Source organism: Protopterus annectens, chromosome 15.part0 (genome assembly GCF_019279795.1).
Source record: "Protopterus annectens isolate FY-2018-M chromosome 15.part0, PAN1.0, whole genome shotgun sequence".
Classification (NCBI taxonomy): Eukaryota; Metazoa; Chordata; order Ceratodontiformes; family Protopteridae; genus Protopterus; species Protopterus annectens.
The window spans coordinates 244,338,929-244,358,902 of record NC_056749.1 but is presented as its reverse complement, the minus strand read 5'-3'; the positions used below and the strand labels follow the sequence as shown (position 1 = coordinate 244,358,902).

At 36.1% G+C, this 19,974-nt stretch overlaps 1 protein-coding gene across 1 annotated transcript in view; it reads right to left on the bottom strand.

Annotated features, from left to right (window-relative positions):
- Positions 1 to 19,974, bottom strand: part of TBC1D15 (TBC1 domain family member 15) — a 2,197,436-nt gene that overhangs the window by 2,134,287 nt on the left and 43,175 nt on the right. Inside the window, exon 2 of the mRNA XM_044057253.1 lies at positions 3,670 to 3,759. Coding sequence (XP_043913188.1) covers positions 3,670 to 3,759 — 90 coding nt within the window. The remainder of the gene's footprint in view (positions 1 to 3,669; positions 3,760 to 19,974) is intronic.

Sequence of the window (19,974 nt, the reverse complement as noted above, 5' to 3'; positions counted from 1 at the left end):
TTGGCTTTTACTTCAGAAGTAGCCACCAAATAGGAAAGGTTCCGACACAGAACCCTTGGGGCTTCCACTGGTGACAGGCCTCTGTGTAGCTCCCCTATTTTGGATTTCCTGCACCTTCTCTTTGGCAGTCTAACAAATAACGGGATTATTCAGCTTTTCTACTGTGCCTGAGTGGGGGATTGTGTCAAAAGCTTTGGCAAAAAGGTCAAGGTGCATGGTCTGTACCATTTTCCTTCATCCATTGCTTTGGTGACCTTTTCAAAAAACCCACCTGGTTGGGCAAACATGATCTGCCCTTGATGAATGCAAACTTGGACAGGTCCAGTGTTTGGAAGTTCCCAATGTCCTTACTGATCAGTTGCATGACAAGTCTTTCCATTGCTTTGCATATGAGGCTACTGAGACTTATGGGTCTGTGGAAGGTCCTCTCTCATTACTTTAAATCACTTCTATGCCACTATACAAGCAAGCACTCTATCTTTATTCAAACACATATCCTAATCCTACACACATTTTGCTGATTTGTAATACTATTACAACTACCACCACCACAGTACTCTTCGTACATGGATTAAACTTGAATTCTCCCACTTGTAATACTTCATTATTCAAATCTTCCACTATCTATTACTACCTATTCCTACATTCAGCTAACTTGCTACTCCTAACACCCTACACAGCAACATACTTATACATGCAACTCTCTCAATCTTTCTGCTCTTGCTCACGCAATTAACATACTACCACAATCTTCCTTATATTTGTGACAAAAGGAGATACTGACAGCACAGCTAGGTGGAATTTTGTAGATAATTATATCTCATAGGTGAATATCGAAATGGATTTATACAAGATGCTTGTGTTACAAAATGTATTAGAACTGTATGTCATGTGTATATCAAACTGCCTGTACAGATGTGTGTGTTGAAAAGGTATTTGCCAAGAGCTGTTTGAAATGTAACCACAGTGTGCCCTACAGGAAGAGAACAGAAATGCATATGCACTATTTTAACTGTTTAAATACTTTTTAACAATGGAAACTGGACTGCAGGAGGCTAACCTCAGTCCACCAAACTTTAGTAGGATGCAATAAAAAGAGGCTATATCTCAAGTTTTCAATGCAGCTACACACACACAAGTACAAGGAAGTTTTCTGCATGTCCTTGGAGTGAACTAATTGCTACTTTTGAAGCATGAAGGAATGCAATCATTTTATGACTTCCAGCATATGCCAAAGATGAGAAAAAGCCCTTGCCTGTACATTTTTACAGGTAGATGCTAAATGCTGCCAGCTTCTAGCAATGGGGGTTTTGGCCTGGGAACTAGAAGTCAGATGACCAGAAATTATGTCATTCTTCAAGCTAGCCCAGCAGTAATATTTTAGATATTAATTTGAGAAGTCTCATAGTGAGACACAGCATTATGCACTTTGTATTGGGCCTAACAATAATGAAAAGAACCATTCACCAAAACATCTGCTTTGCTCTAATGAAGCAAGTTTCCTGGGAACAGTATACCTCTCACAGATACAGTCAGGAAAATAGTAAAGCTTAGTTTAGATATTGTTCTTTATTTGAGAATGTACTGCAATGTTGTTTTAAATATTTACTGTGGTTTTGAACTGTGAAGATATACTTAGTATTGTCTTGTTCTTTTATTATTAAATATATTTAAACCTTTCATCGCGGCTGATCTGTGTAGAGATATTTAAGTTTCGAGAGTACTTGCATATTTATTTGGTGACACTGTGTGGGTCACTCCTAATAGCCTTGCTCTTGGTTAAACTACCATTTGCATTAGTATTAATATTACACAGTAAACTTGGACACCCTTTCTTAAGAGCCTTAAAGTAGCTGATAAGGGTTTCTGGTGGTAGTGGTAACTCCCTTATAGTCTGGGCAGAAGGGGGCATTGCTAGTAAACCTGCACCAGCTTTTTCTAGGTGTGTGTGTGTGTGTGTGTGTGTGTGTGTGTGTGTGTGTGTGTGTGTGTGTGTGTGTGTGTATACAACAAATCTCCAAGAGTGTGTGTGTGTCAGTTACTTGGGCAGAGACGCACAAAATACTGGTTGGAAGGATAGAGAGTGTTGGAGGACTTGGCTTGGAACCCTGGCTAAGGGCTCAACTCTATAGCTGTGCCAGTGGGGAGTCTTATTGGGGATCTGGAGAAAGAGTGAGAAACCATCCCCGGACTGACTGTGGTCTCTTTGTGCTCTTAAGGGAAACTGCACTTGATGCAGACAGCTGCAATACTGTGTGTATGTGTACCTTTCATCCTCCCAGTGAACGTCCCCCACTGTTGCCAGCAGTGAGGATTGAGGCTCCTTGATTACTGGCCCAGTGGTGGGTAATTACAATATTAACCATCCATATAGCCCCACCTCAACTAACAGCATTACAAACTCACCCAAACAAACCAGCATCACAGCCCACAACCTCTACCACACCTCTTTTCTTCATCTATTTAAGTACACCATATTAAACGCATAAAAACTATATTCAACACCAGGAATAAAAATATAAAAATATCTCCTAGATTTTGCTTCCCATCATATTAAAACACTGTGGAAACATACAGGCAAACCCTGGTCCAGTTTTAAAAACAAGTCTTAACCAAATCCCCACCTCCAATACCAGCTTCCTAAAAACACCAAAAACTATCAGACAGCAAAGGGCTAAAAATCATAAATATCAACCTGAGAACCATGTCAAACAAACTAGCTGACTTAAATGCCTTCATATCCCATCATACCCCCAATGTACTAGTAGCTAATGAAACCTGGCTAACATTCGCCATCAAGGACAGCAAATAACTTCCACAAGGATATAGCATACTTAAACAGCAGACTGTTTAGATAAAAAAAGCAGGTGGAGTAGCCATTCTATATCCCAGCCATCTCAACATCTTACCATATCATCAGAGCCAATCCCAGTTCAAGAAAACAGACTTACTAATTTCCTTTCTAAAACTTAACTCCTACAAAAGTCTGTAAGACTGAAGTATACATCCGTCCTGGAAATAACATCCCAATACATTAGGATATTCTGTCCTGGGCATCCAGTAATATACTACAACTCTGGGAGACTATGTTATTATTCGTGTTACAGATCTTCACAAACCTATCCATGCTCCAGAAAACTAAGCTAGAGCAGTGCTAAAATAAATTTGCCACAAACTCTTCTTACTGCTATCACCATTGCATTCATCACAGCCATGCTCTCAAAATGCTGAAACGGATCAAGCTACCCAACATATTGCACTAATCTCAACTTTTAAATATACATAACTGAACATATAACCCAAAAGACTACCCAGAAAATTTTGATTTCAATTCTATCTTCCTTTTCCCATACAAATTTTAAATACACTACTGGATAAATCTGTATATATAAAACCTTAAATTTAACCACTCATTCAACAGGTACTTTTCTGCCAATCTGTAAATTTCTTACAGAACTGGTATCCTATTACATCTGGGCCTGCAACTGACAGTAAATTAACTTGTCCAAGTAATTTTATCTAATTCGTATAAAGATAATTAATTTTCTAATTATTTTCCACATCTGATCATTTTTAACATTTTATTCTTTTTTGTAAACTCTTTTTATCATGAAGCATTTTCTTTACATTAATTACAATATTCGTAATTTGTTTCCAAGATCTTCTTACCTCTCCTCTATCATCTTTCATTTCTCTCATTACACTAGCTTTTTCTTTAACTATACTACTTAAGTAAGTTGATAACCTCTTCTCCTTTACCTTGTAAACAATACCGTTGTTTAAATAAATTTCTCTTGTATTCCTTTCATAAATTCTCAATTCTCTCACAAAATATTCTCTGTCATTTCTTTCCAAATCTTTTAATACAACATCTATACACATTTGTTTTGTCTACTTTTCTTCCACCTGACTGCCATTATAAACAATATTTCTTTTTTTTTTGAAAAAGTCAACACTCAGATCAGTTTTTATAACATACTCTAGTGAAAATGTAATATTTCCTTAACTAATTTTTTCATCATCATAATTCCTCATTTATTCTTTTTATTCCTTTTCCCAATCTGATACATTCCTTATTTTCCTTTATCTTTATCCATACGGCTGAATAATCTGAAAAAAACTGTTATATGCTTCTCTTCTTCAGCAACATTTAAAGCTTGTTTTTTGCAAGGAAACAGTCAAGGTATATATAAGACAGAAATAGACTAAGTCCACAAATTAATCTCCAAACATTTAAAATTACATTTTATAACCTCAAATATTTTCTTAACATCTTTGCCTCTCTTTTTTTTCCTCCCAAAGCACAATTAAAATCTCCCATCAATATTATACTCATATTTACTACTACATAGTCCAGAATTTTGTGAAATAAATTATCTTTTTTTACTCATAAGCATGCAATGTTATAATTCTACATACCAGATTAACTATTGGAGACTGCAGATGGCATAATCTTCCCATCATTACCAGTGTTACATTCAGCATCTTCACTGACTTCCTACAAAGCACCACTATGCTGGAACATGGTTCTTTTTCTAAGTTCCATATCGTGTCTCCTTCCCAAAGTTTTTCTGTTTGTCATCCTACTACTTCTGCCCGAAATCTCACATATTCCAATATTATTACATCAACATCACACTTACAACACCAACTTAAGATGCTTATTCTTCCTCATATATTTTCAATGTTATTTACATTTACTGAAAGAACTCTAGTTATCACTTAAACCTATGTTGTAATTTAATGGGAAATGTATATATTTTTAAATTCAAACATGTACCCCATTTAAATTATCCATTTTTTCTTTACACTTTTTTCTCTTGCTGTATTACAATATAAATTGGAAAACAGGTAAAGGGAAAAATAATTCCACCTTCTTCATCACTTATTTCAGTCTTCTTCTATGACATCTTCTGTTTCACTGTTAATCTTTATTTTTAGCCTGTTCTTGCTTCCCTGCTTCTTCTTTATCTTCTATTGCAACAGTTTCTTCCCATTGTATATTTGCCTCACTTTTAGTTTCTTATTCATCCTCTTTATATTACAGTCCATTCAACAATGCCCAATGACATCTTCTGTTTCACTGTTAATCTTTATTTGTAGCCAGTTCTTGCTTCCCTGCTTCTTCTTCTTTATCTTCTATTGCAACAGTTTCTTCTCATTGCATATTTGCCTCACTTTTAGTTTCTTCTTCATCTTCTTTATATTAGAGTACATCCAACAATGCCCAATTTTGTTATATTTCTAACATTTCAATTCACATTTTTGCATCCTGATCTGTTTCCCCACAAATATAACATTTCAGTTTATCACAATTACTCATCACATGATCATCCTTTCCAAAGAAAAAGCCCATTTTGGGTTGACCCCAGTATTTTACAACACCCTTATTTCCTTCTACACTTATCCTACTAGGAATATGAACAATTTTCTATTTTTCCATTTTCAATACAATACGACAGTTCCCTCCACCAGTCCATAATCCTCATATCCATAACTACTTCACATAGTTTACTTAAATGTATCTTCAAAGTCTCTTCAGTTCAAAACTGAATGTGTATTTTCTGTATTGTGTCCTTGTGAAATTTATTTATTTACATTTGTTTACCAGGATGGACCACTGGGCAATAGTGAGCCCATTTTCAGTGGAGGCCCAGGGAGAAAAGCTCCACACTAAAATACACAATACAAACAATGCAATAGATCAACATGATTAGTACATACAATGCAAGAGTCAGAGTTGACAACATAATGAGCAAGGTAAACAATTAAATGTTTTAACTGCATATGAATTCCAGGGATTACAGTTCTTTTTCTTTTCATACTCTCCCAAAAAGCTTTCCATGACAAAACCAGTCTCAAATATAATGCCACAAAATGTCTCTACAAATGAGAATAAAAAAGTTTGTACCTCATAAGCCTTTACACCTAATGGCACCATCAAATTATCCCAAAAGTCACATTTGTCCATTTCTTTTTCTTTAATTTGTATTCTGAACAACAAATTTCCTTTGATTGTTGACATTACCTTTCTTCTGTTCCTCTCTCACTACTTTCCCCTGCATTGTCCCTCTCTCACTACTTTCCCCTGCATTGTCCTTAATAGCCTTAGCATGCTATTTCTTTTTTGACTGCCTTCTTTCAGAATGAAATGTCTGAATATGTGGTGAGGTTTTGTGTTCAGATCACAAAAGGAAAATTTTTCCCTCGGAGATCTTTTTTTCCCAATTTTGTATTGTGTGTTTGTTGATTTCTGAAATGCAAGACTGATCAGTTCAAAGTCAATGCTTTTTCCTTTCAATAAACATATATGTATGTGTATGTATGTGTATATATATATATATATATATATATATATATATATATATATATATATATATATATATATATATATATATATATATATATATATATACACACACACAGATATATTGATGTGCTAATAAAACTGCAAAATTAGATGATGAAATGAAAAAAAAAGGCTGGCTGAATATGAGACTGCAAAAGAGATGTTTCAGAAAAAGGTAGAATTAGAGGACAGGGCACCTAGGGAAAATCTGAGATTTGCTGCTGTAGCACAGAAACTAGATTGGAACAGTCTGTATTAATTTTATAAAGGCACAAATAAGCAACTGGGCTGGTATTCCACAGCAGGAAGTGTTAACTAATTGAAAGGACATGTGTTTGCTCCAAATATGGCCATAACAAAGACCTTTATTAGTAAAGATGCAAACCTACCAGCAGAAAGAGTTGATCCTGACAAACTGTGACAAAAGGGCAAAGCATTAAAAGTTGGAGACAGTAAAGTGTTTGTGGAAAATGATTATTCACTACACCAGGCAGATGAGAAACACATTTATTCCAGTAATCAGAGAATGTCAAGAGGCAGGTGTGAGACTCAAGCTACTATAGCCAGCTATCTTTGAAATATTTTCGTCTTGGAGGATCAAAGACATTTTTTGATGCAGAACTGCGTTAGCAGCTGTCTATTTAGCACAAGTATTCCTATTAGTCAGGTTAAACATCATTTGAAGATTGCATAGTTATGTGTGTGTCTGTATTAAATTATTAGGTTATGGGGTGTTCTGGGGATTTTTTTTTTAACAGAGGGTTTTTATTAAAACAAAAAGTCTTGTAAAATGTGACAGATTCCAATGTTGGTGATAAAAAAATAAAAATGTATAAAAGATTAGCCTGCCAGACATTAATGGGACACGTATCACAAAAATAGAATTAGACATTTAAAAATCTGCTATATAGAATAGGTGGCAACATACCTCTTAACCTCTAAGTGCAAAAATCAGGGAGAGATTTTAAATATTTCTCTTATAAACTTAGAAAGGTGCTAGAATAACTGTATTAGTGTTAGCTGACATGCTAAGTCTGAAACGCTAATGTATGTCATTATTTAGTGACTTTGATCCTCATCGAGCTGCCAGAAAACCAGAAATTTTATGGGGAAAAGACCAAAAATATGAGGCAAAAATCTGGGCATTCTGTGAGAGTTATGAGTGGGAATAATGACTTATTACCATAACAGAGACACTTTACAAATTATCTTAGAATGTGAATGGTCATGTAGAGTGCAAACAGTAATGCTACAGGAGACACATTTGGAAAGAAGTGAGCATGTGAATTGATAAAGAAAGGATTTTAGGATAAATATTCTACAGAGTATGAGGGAAAAGGGAAAGAAGAGTACTAATATTAATTGCTAGAGTAGCTCCAGTGGCGACAGATGAAACAAATGGCAGATTTGCAGCAGTAAGGGGCTACTGGCAAGGAATGAGGATTATGCTGGCATGTACTTATATTCTTCCTAAAACTACTATTTTGGAGATTAAAACAAATTTCAGAGAAATAATCATCTTTCAACAAGGAAAACTACTTATAGGTTGGGACTGGAATTTGATTTGCAGCAATGAGGATGTATCCGAGGGCCTAGAAAGGAAAATATAACAAAATACGGCAGACTTCTGAAAAAATCTATGAAAATGTTTGGTACTTCCTTATTATAGGGGTCTTAGCGATATTCTTATGTAAAAAGAGTACATTTCATAGCAAGTTCTTATGTGAAATGATTTATACTGTTTCATGACTACGCTCGCACTGCCTTGTCACATACCTGAATGTTGGAAGAGGGACAAGTACATAATTTTAGGTAAAATCTGGGACAAGTGTGTTTTGAGGAGTGGGGTATATTATTCTGAAAATGCATGTTGATGCAAAACCTGTTTTATTAACTTTTAAGTGAATTGGGGTTAAATGTGCCACTGGGTTTGGGTTTTTGTTTCCTACTATTTTACACTTTCTCTAGAAGCTGAGAAGCATGAATATGTAGTCTATCTGCCCATTATTTTAATGTTTTGATTTCATAAAAAGTGACTGATTAAGAGCATGATTACAAGTTGCAGATGTCTCTAAGTGACAGCTACATATATTACTAGAAGCATTGTAAACATGCACTACTGTTACACGTTTCATGGATTTCAGTGTGCATTTGCTTAACTAACCCATTATCATCAATTTGTAGACGCAAGATTAGCTTACCAGATCCTGTTTTGTTCCTTTAGAAAAGCTACATAGTTATGTTAGAACTGCATACTCTAAAAACAAAATGCAAACAATAACATCACATTATGTTAAAACAACTATTCAAGTACAGATGGCAAGTACAAGGCCGCTATAATAAGGAAGTACCAAATATTTGATGTATAAGACACAAGCTCCACAGCAGGAACTCTGAGAAAATTTACATATTATTACAAAATACAATAACTAGGCTAGACCTGATAGAAATTATATTCCTCAGAACTTTGATACACATGCATTAACTATTTCAGATCATGCGCCAATAATTACTACTACAAAATGCAGGATAATGAAGTATGCATGAGATACTGGTGCTTCCCCCCACCTACCTGTTAAAAAGAGAGAAATTTAAGGAATGGGTATTGGAAATTATTTGTGAGTTATTAGGGAAGATGGAAAGTACTCCAGAAGTTAGTAAGTGGGATTAAATGAAAGTTGAGTTTAAAAATAGGGTAGAAATAAAAGAAAAAAAGATCTGGTTAAGACGTAATAAGAATTAGAGGGGCTGACAAAGGTTAAAGCATTACAAAATAAAAGGAATTTCACAGAACAGCAGGTGCAGCTGCACAGTACTAAAAAGAAAATAATGGAGTACCTGGATGATATGCATGAGTAGAAAGATTGCTGTTAAGCAACCTTTTTTTGATAACAGGTAAAAAAAAAAAAATTTGGTACTACAACCTAGGTAACAGAAAGCAAACTTACGGCACCTATAACAAGAAAATTAGCCAGAGATCCTGTAGAGATATTAAAGATATTTTGGAAATTTTATGAAAGTTTGTATAAAGCAGAGAAGTGGGGAAATCAAGCGAAAAAACACAAATAGAAATATTTACGGAGGATTTAAATATGCCAAGTTATAGAAGTAGAGCAGGTCTCAGCAAACTAACAGTTAAGATGAGAAGAGATAAGATAAAAATGGTAATGTATAACCCAATCTACAGGAATGTCTCCAGGAACAGGTGGCATTCCAGTGGAAGTTTGGAAATTAGTAGGGAAGAAAGTGATAAATATGTGGAAGGTTTTACTTTAACAATATTTTAAAAGGAGGGGATCCACCAACATCCTGAAAAAAAGCTGTGGTGGCTGAAGCTACCTAAAGATGGTAAAGACACATCTGATCCAACTTCATATAGGTCCATTTCAACTCTAAGCCATGATTATAAATGGTTTATGTCTGTAATGGCTAAAAGAAAGGCAAAGGTAATGCCAAAATTGATAGACATGGACCATGCAGTCTTGTGGAGGACAGGCAATATTTGAGAACATTCACAGAACAATGATGATCCAGGGGATGCAGAATATAAGAAAATACCACTGTTACTGGTGGGTCTTGATGCAGAGAAAGCATTCAGAGTAAGATGGGATTTTATGAATAAGGCACTAGAAGCATTTGCATTTCCTGACACAACAATAAGTTTAATTAGAAGGACATATGAGGGATTGGAGACAACAATCAAAGTGTGAGAGATAAACTGTGTCTGAATAAAGGAACCAGGCAGAAGTGTCCTCTTTCCCCTTTGCTATTTGTGTTATATTTAGAACCACTGGTAAAGGAAATAAGAGACTCAGAAATTCAATGATATAGTTGTTATGGTACTTGCAGATGATATTATTTTGTACCTGATGGAATCACAAAAGGACATCTCAGTGTTGCGGAATATTCTGAGACAGCTCCATTTTTTTTTCGGGATATAAAATTAATGAAGACAAACCAAACCAAGGGCTATAGCTATAAACTGTGCACCATACATGAATTCGTCCAACAATACCTATGTGCACCATACATGAATTTGTCCAACAATACCTATATTTATGGGGCACAACAAAATGAAGTATTAATAAGTACGGATTAAAAAGGATTCAGTTATGGCAGATAAGGATATGTGGGAAGAGACTAAAAAAGGATAATACAAAAAAATGAGAAAGTGGAAGCTCTTGCCCAAGATACAAGCAGTATAATGTTTTTAGTCCCTTTAGCATTATACAAAGCTCAGACATATTTTTATCAACAAGAGAAGAAGTTGTGGACAATAATAAAGAGTTTAAGGATTTTATTTGGGAGGGAAAAAGTGCAAGAGAGTCAAGTAGGATAAGCTGTTTCTCCCAACAGAACAAGGAGGTTTAGGATTACCATATTTGATGGAATATTTTAGACTTACATAGTTAAGGCTCTTATACAGAACACAAGCAGAAAACTACAATTCAAAGCATAAAGGGATAGATGACGAAGCAGGTAATTCAAGAAATATGTAAAGAGTTGGATTTTATTCTTCTTAATGATCTGCATCCAAAAACAGTCACATGGTGCACTATATTCATAAAGTAGCAGAAAATATACAAAAAACTAAGCCAAAACAGGAATGGAGAAAGGAGATTATGTTGGTAGGGATGACTGCAAATTAGGGGCACAGAGAAGAGGGGACCATACCTCCCAACTGTCCCAAATTACTCAGTTTTTACCGAGTTTTGGGGTCCAAATAATGGGGTGCCACGATTCCCGAGTGGCACCCCTTCATTTCCGATTTTTTTCTTTTTTTATTTTTCAAATTTTTGCTCTTTTGCTGACGTCATCACGTGCGCGATGACGTCAGCACATCAGGGCTACCAGCCTGTCGGAATTGAGCTCAAGTAGCTCACGTTGACGTTGTGCACACATTTCCAGCTGCTCAAATGCGAGCAGGATTATCGACAGCACTCTTGTTTGTAAATTAAATGAATTATTTTCTTTTCGTTGGGGAACATGGATTATTCGGCAGCACTGCAGTCTGGCCAGAAAGAAGACTCGGCAGGTAAGGAACGAACGGTGTGTGTGTGTGTGTGTGTGTGTGTGTGTGTGTGTGTGTGTGTGTGTGAGTGTCAGAGAGAGAGAGAGAGACTGCAGACAGAAATCTGATGATTCACAATCAGTTATTTTGTCTGATCCATTTATTAAGTTCTGCTTTTAATATGACTTTCAGCATAACTCTTATTTTTGTGGTAGAAATAATTTAAAGCTGAAAATTGTATTTATTGGAGATGGAGAGACTGTTCTTCCTTCAGACCTTCAGACAACCATTGTCATCAAAGCCTGTTAAAATTCACTCACCATATATCCTCAGCATTCACGGACTTTAATTGATTTCATGTTTTTTCATGCATCATTGAAAAGAACTGCATCACTACTCAACAATGCAAACATGAAAAGTTTTAACTTAATTTTATATTTGGAAATGAATGCAGTTTACATTGTGTCAGAAGTGTAGAACATATATCTTTTACCCCACATGGCAAAGTAAATTAATCTCCCTTTTTTGCAGTTCACTCTTTGCTGCAAACTTCATTTGTATTCTAAAGGAATTTGCTTTTGCTCTAGTAGATGAGTTGAATTAAACTGTCTGTGGTTTAATATTCCAGTGACAATTATTCAGAACTCCATCCGACAGACAAATCATGTCTGATTTTGCTAATCTGTATATGTTTAGTAAGAAAAGGTACCATTCCTTACTGTTAAACTGCATCAGAAATTACGTGATTGATGGCTGCATATTTGAAAAATATTTAAACCTGCCATGGTTTCAGCAATATTCCACATAAAATTAACAATTCCTTGTTTTATGAACTGTGACACATCTAGTATATGTTTTATTTTTTCTTTGGGCTAAGTATTTTGGGAACACCTTCTCATTCTGGGGCGTGCTTCTTTGTTATCCAGTCTTCATGTTTTGTATTACAAGCATTTTTTCAAGCTTTTGCTTTGCAACATCTGTTGTTTTATACATGTCCCCTGCTTTATGCAGAGTTGAATCACTGTCTGTTTGCAGCTTTAATCTTGATGTTTCTGAAGTTAGAAGGCAAATAATTAGTCTAGTTTATTTTTTTCTTACTCATTAAGTTTATAAGATAGTATCTCCTTTTACATATTTCTGCCACACACATACTGTGCTACAGTTTCATTACGTAACACATGAATGAAAAGTTTACATGTTTTGTAAATAATGTTCTTTAGAATGCAGTAAACATGATATTTCACATTATTAGTATCTTTAAATAATTTCCTTGCATGGCATTATCAAACTGAAAAAGCACAATAGTCTAACTGTTTCTTCCCTGGTAGATGAAAAAAATAGATACTTGCTTTCTGTAGTAATTTTCACAGGGTTTGCTGCGACCATGTGCATTTAAGAATATTAACTGAATCTCATATTGTTTTCTGAGGGATTCTGAGCAATGTGAATTCCAATGGTAATCTCAGCAGGTCCATGACTTTTGAAAGTTATGATTCATTCTAATCATAGTCTATGAAACATTACATGTCCATTTTCACACTGTTTTGTTTCTTTTTCTGTCACCAGTCTTTCTTTCATTGTCTGATGGAATCACATCTGCCACCCCACCTTTGCATAATCCAAGGAGAAATTTTTGAGCCACTGTCACTGTTTATTGCCACTGTAACGCCTATATGTTGGAATATATTTCATGCAACAGCTTTAACAGTCCATCACACATGCTACAGCTCTGGCTGCAATAGGAGACTTGCCCAATATACTGTTTATTCAGGCCATGTCCCACCCATGGTCATCCAGTCAGTACATTTTGTAGATGGAGTTTGTTGTAACTTAATAGTCTGTGATCATTCTGTATGGATTTGTGTCCTCAAAGGCATCATCATCCTTTGCCTCATCGAACACATCTGCAGCCTAATCCATTTATCAAGGGTGCTCCCTCCACTCCTTCTCTGTGTAGGTGTCAGCTGACCTCACGTGGCAGAGGATGTGCCATCCACCACATCCACATCTCTGGTGCCATTCAACAATCCTCAGCCATTCATCAGTCCGTCAGACAGCCTGGGATGGATGGACCTGTGCCTTGTATGCTCTCAGTCTCCTTTTACACCATCCTGTGTTGTCAGTATTACTATCTGCTAGTAGCTGCTAAGCAACCTTCCCCTATCATGCTAAGTGTACCCAATCTAAATCCATACCTACTGCTGGCCTGTGCCCCCTTAACACAGTTGTTGCAGTGTGCATTCTGTTATGTTCAAAACAAATTTAAAATGTGCTCTAACAAGTGTGCTGTGTTATACAACAAGGAATATAATTTAATACAGTCAGAAAGGTGTATCAAAGAACACATTTATGTTTCGTGTGCAAGGGGCCTATGATTTGAAAACAGCCAAAAGGCCATCTTTATCTGCCACTAGCCAGATGCATTTTCTTTGGATGTGGGTTTCAATGCTGTTTCAGTGAATGTGAGTTTTAAGGGCAGAGAAGTTTTAATGCTAAGTCTATTTTTATTGTGAGACTGTATTGCTTTGTTTAGCAGATGTCTATTAGTGTTTGTGCATTGTGCTATAAAATGTAAATACAAAATCCAAATAATTCTTGTAGAAGTAAAGCAGTATGCACATTAATGTTTATGGTAAATTGGGTGAAATAGCCAGGTAATGGGACATTGGAATGGCTGTAGAGGGACTTTGGTGCCATATTTTGGTTGTTTGTTTTTCAGTTTGCGTTTGAAAGCCAGTATCCCATGATTCCATTGGAGTGGGCGGGGTTGCATAATTATGTATGCAAATGTTATGCTAATCAGTGCACAGATTTGTACCTACTTTTCATGAGCCTTGTCCAGATTTTTGATTTTACCAGGTTGAGAGGTATGGAGGGGACTGGAATTTATTGGAGGAAGCTGGCAAAAGAAACAAGGTATCAAGAACAAATAATTAGAGAAGGAAAGGTAATAATATGGAAAAAGGCCAAGAAGACATTTGGATCGCAGGCTAGTAACTGCCTTTCTTATCAGGGACTGATATGAGACTATAGACAAAGAGAAAGGATCACCTAAATGAAAGACCTGCACTGGTTTGAGTTTTTAAATTAATCTAGAACAGAAGCTACCATTAAAAAAGGGATGATTAGCAAGGCATATAAAATATTGCACAATAACTATAGTAATTAATCAGATTGAGATCAAAAAAGACTGGAAAGAGTGATTAGATATGCAATTAAAGAAACAATGGGAGGACATATGTACGGCTTCCTAATATGCAACAAAGTCTAGAAGATTTAGGACTTTTGCCTGGAAGTATTTGCATAGATACTTTTATACCCCAAGCAGACTAAAAAAAATTCTTCAGGTAGGTGGCAAATGTTGGAGGTGTGATGGGGGAAGAAAAAGGTAACTGGGAGCATATATTTTGGGACTGCAATGAATTGGTAGATTTTAAAAACATCCTACAGAGTACTCTGCCAGGAACACTGGGTAAGCAAATAAGTGTAACTAAGGAAATTATTTTTTTGAGCTGGGATACAGGATCTGAATTGCTCAGCTATTAAATTCCTTAAATTATCATAAGAAGCTAGCAAAAATTATGTACAGGGTAGAAAAATAACATTTCTATCAAATTCATCCAAAACCATACCCAGGTAGTCAAGAAGGGTTAAAGCTGGCAGCTGAAAGTCTGGAAGAAGCTGACTTTGACAAGGAAATTACTGCAGGCTCTACCCTGGAATTAGATAAAAAAAAAAAAACTTATGGGTCTGGTCACCTTATACAGTTTATCAGATTTTTTAAGAAGGCGATGTAGACTATCAATAAAGGTGCAGACAGTCAAAAAGGCATCCTTTAAAGTTGGCAAAACAGGAGGGACAGCTGCAGGTTAAAGAAAGCTTAACCTGTAATAAATTATAACATCTCTGTTGATATTCCAGTGCCTTTTTGTTCACATTGAAAGAAAGAATTTCCTCACTCTGGCAACAGAAATTATGAAAATACCATTCAGAAGAAGAATCTGAGGATAAGCTCACTTCGAAGTCACATTCTCCATCCTGTACAGAAGAAGCATGAGAAGCACAGTCCCAATCCCATTCCTGTCTCTCAGACTGGAATCAGCATCTGACAGAGAAGAAATGTTCCTCTTTCCGAGGAGGGTAGTCATCATTCAAAGCTTTGAAAGGCAGTCAACAATGTTTTTGCCAATTCCAGACAGCCATGTGCTTTAGGAAAGGATAATGTCTAGATTTATGCTTCCTTTTTACTAGGAGACCGCCACGACCCCCCCTCAAAAAAAAAAAAAAAAAAAAAAAAAAGATCAGCTGAACAGAGATCCCAACCCTGAGAAAAGAGGCTCCTCTGAGTGGCTAAGCAAAGGGGTATACTCTGGTACCTTCCCTGAAGCAGACAAGGGTCTCTCTCTCTCTTACCCAAAAAGGACCTCTGGATGGCTGCAGAGGATATGCCTGCCTCCCAGTCCATTGTGACAATTAAATGAGCAACATGAGAGGGACCAGGAGAAAAGATGAGCAGTCTGAGAAATAACGGATTACCACAGCAGAATCCCCCATCAGTGCCACAGGCAAGAAAGAAGCTAACTTGAAGACTGAAGCTTCTCAGATAACTTTTTTTATTCTTACAGCTTTGGAGGGGGGGATCACTAATGTTACAAGGACCCTGGTCCATGTCCTCGCCACTAAAGGAGTCTCAGAGAAAGATAATGGAGCCAAGAGGAACCTCCGATACTCATTAACAAAAATGCAGTCTTTGCCACCAAAAGAAAAAAAATGCCTCAAACATGTCCATTCTGGTCTCCTGAAACAAATTCATGCATACATAGACCATTCTGGTCTCCTGCAACAAAATCATATATATGCAGGCCATTTTCTTCTACTGACTCATGACAGGCTTACAGGCTTACACCCAATGAAAAGGTATCCTACAAGCAGTTAAGAGGAGACAAGGCAGTAAAATTATGATAGAAATTACCTCAGACCATTTAAGTTTAAGCCCCAAAAAATAAAACCAGCAGTACATGATTATTATTTTTAAATACACGATTTTACATAAATTTTAAGTTCTGAAGTAAATTTTTTTAGAAGTGTTCAAAAGGAAAGAAAAGCCCCCTCCCCCCAAAAAAGCTCATTTAAAACAAAATAAAATATTTTTGTCGAAAAAGTCTACTATATGGTGCAACCAGTGCAGACATAGTTCGTAATAAAAATAAGCCCAAAACAGAGCCTTGTACGAGTTCCATAGTGAACCTAGACAATTCAGAATTGAAGCTTTTGACCTAAACCTTTGAAATCTGTTCTCCAACCAAATTCTTACTTGTTCAGCAATGAAATGATTAACAAACTACAATAAGCATCAAATCTGTTCTACTACACAGAAAGTTAGTACAAGTCACCTAAACCTCACATTCAGTCACAGATCCCTTCTTCCTTGCACACTTAAAATTCCAACAAACTGCCACCATCCTACAAAAAAAAATCACTGTGCAAGTAGTTATGTATACAAGAGTATTTGACCTCAAGCACAAATAAATCATCATCAGTATTGTAGCTGCATACACACCAAAAAATCCCCAATTCCCCCAAAAAGATAACTTCCTCCACATTTTTCAAAGCCACTAAAATTAAAAAATACTCTAGTCACCTAAGCGGAAATTGAAAAATGGAATTACGGGCAAACCATATAAAAAACTAAAAATTAAAATTGATTAACCTAAAAAAATGCCTGCTGCCTAATACATAAAACGCTCCCAATAACAAGAATAGTTTTTATGATGGTGTTATGAAAATTCAGACACAAAACTACCAAAATATTAACTGAAAAAAGTAAATGCCTTGGAAACAAACCTACCAATGCAGCATCCCTTTCCTAAATACCTATATAAACTCTGCTCATTAAACCACTAGGCATATTACAATTATTTCATTAACACAATGAAATAAAGAAATACATTAATCACAACAGAGAAACACATAAAAATATATGTTTGTGGTCTGTAATGAGTACTAACTGAAACATCTAGCTTTCTGCACTAGAGAATTTGAGCACCATTTATCAATAAACTCATTCCTTAAACCTACAGTGCAACATATTCCATGTATCTCACCTCAGTTTGGGGTGAAATGAAAACCTATAAAGTACAAACTGTACGCAGGTTAAGTATATAATCAAAATATGTAAAAGTTGATCAAATCATCCTATCAAAGAAAATAAAACCGATTTCAATGTGAAAATAAAACACACCCTAGGTTAAACATAAAAATAATTCAACCACACAGCATTCAACAAACAGTAACTCTCACTACAAATCAAAAATGCAAACTAAGACACAGGCACGCACTCAAATTCTTTACAAAAGACAAACTCCAAACTCAGTTCCATGGTGTAGAGCTAAGTTTGTGAATATGTCCACAAATCACCAAATAAGGATTAGAAGCTTAGGCACTAGAAAAGGGTAGGATGGAAGCAAGCAGCTTGCAAAAGCCAGCACATCCTAAAGGAGAGGAGGTTGCCTGGCAAACTGCAACTCCAACAGCTACTGTACAGGTCGGCACAACATGCAGTGTATCATCAGGGATGTCATCGGCTGGCTCTGCCAAGGTATGTTCATGTGGGAAGCTTCAATTGGCATGTATTAGAATATGCACAGGGGAAGATGTTAAATATTTCCAGATGCAAGGGTCTACATCATCAGCAATGGGGGGAGGGGTATTTTAAGGCTAAACTAAGACTAAATAGCCTGATGGCTGTGTGTATGATGGTCTCCCATGACTGTTTCTTGCCCCCAAAGGAGAACAAGTTGGAAGATAAATAGAGGGGAAAGAAGCAGGTAAACACGAACCAGGATAAAGTACCCTCTCAAAAAGAAGAAAAAATCCAAACAACATATGAGGAGGATACACCAGGACAATCAAAGCGAACCAAGTAAACTCCAAATAAACTCCAAATAAATTCCAAAATAGATTTTTATTAGGACATATAAAGATGAGTGAGCGCTTTCACGTCTCCAGGACACTTCATCAGACTTAATTAAATATCACCATAAAACATCCTTAAATAGTAATAAGAGAGCTCCTATTGGAGAGCTAATACAACACCTAATAAAGAAGCTAGTCCATTGGTAATTTAAAAAGTAGGCATAGCGCTTCTCTGCTAACAGATACTATATGACTTGCATAGCAAACAAAAATATTAAACCCATAGATGCATATAAACACATATAAAAACATATAAAAGACATATAAAAAAATATATATATAAAAAAACATATAGCAAAACACACAAATATATAGGCTTAAAAATATATATATAGAATGCATACAATAGTACAACACTTAAAAAACTAGTCTTTTTATTAGCGTTTAAAAGGTCTATCTGCTAAAAAAGGTCTCAGGGAAATTTTGTCATTGAGACCATGACCTCTATCTGCTGCTAGCTTAAGTATCCATTTGATTTCTTTCTTCTCTATATTGTTTCGTATACAACCTAATCTCTCTGTACTGTATATATGTTCCAACACTAAAAAACTAAATGTGTGTGCGCTACCTCTTTGTAGCACGTGGTTAGCCAGTGCATTAGTTTCATCTTCTTTATTGATGGCATAAATGTGTTCCCTAATGCACTCCCTTAGAGTTCTAGTGGTCATACCTACATAAAAACATTGACATTTCTTGCATTGACCTAAATAAACCACATTTCTAGTTTTGCAATCTGTATATTTATTAAGCTCATATCTTTTACCTGTGCCTGGATGTATGAATTCATTAGAATTCTTAATATAGCTGCATTGATTACAGGTACGACATGCATGCGTACCTTTCCTTTGTGAAATCATGCCATCATATCTATTATTTTCGTAACATAATAACCTCTTCAAAGACTTGGGGCCAGATTCAGGAAGCCTCCGTGTAAGAGTTATAACTCTTACACGGAGGCTGCAGTTAAACTGTGTGATGTCAGCATGTCATGCATATGCATGAGGTGCATGAGGCATGCTGAATCACACTAGTAACTCTTACACGGTCCGTGTAAGAGAGTAGGGGGCGTGTCTGTAGGCTAAGCTCTGCAAGTGGACACGCCCCCGGAAGACTAGAATGGCTGAAAGTAAACAGCCACGAGAAAGGCCATGAAAATGTGAATAAACACACTATACAACACATGCCCCGACTGGCCATCAGTGTATAAAGTGAAGAGATGTCATAAAATTAAATTAAAACCTTTTTTTTTTGTTAAACCCCGTAAATGTTTGCTACTGTGTGCGCGGGTGTGCTACTAGCGCAATCACAGTTAGCAGTCAGTGGAAAAGGATATAAGAACTAAATATGCAAAGTAAGCCAAGAAATAATAGCTTAGCGGTAGAGTAGCCGCCCTAAGAGTAGGCAGGCAGGGTTCGAGCCCCTACAACAACCTTTTTTTTTTTTTTTGTAAATAAGCACTAAAAAGCCCCCTGACAGTATTGTACAAATGTAAATGTATTCCCTTTTGTAAAATGGAATGAAATAGAGCATATATTTTGAAGTAACATAAGAATAAAAATAGTCAGAAATGTACTGATAGCTAAGCTGCCGTGAGACAGAGTGCCCGTAGCTGAGTAGTGTTTAAAAAGCTGCAAACTGC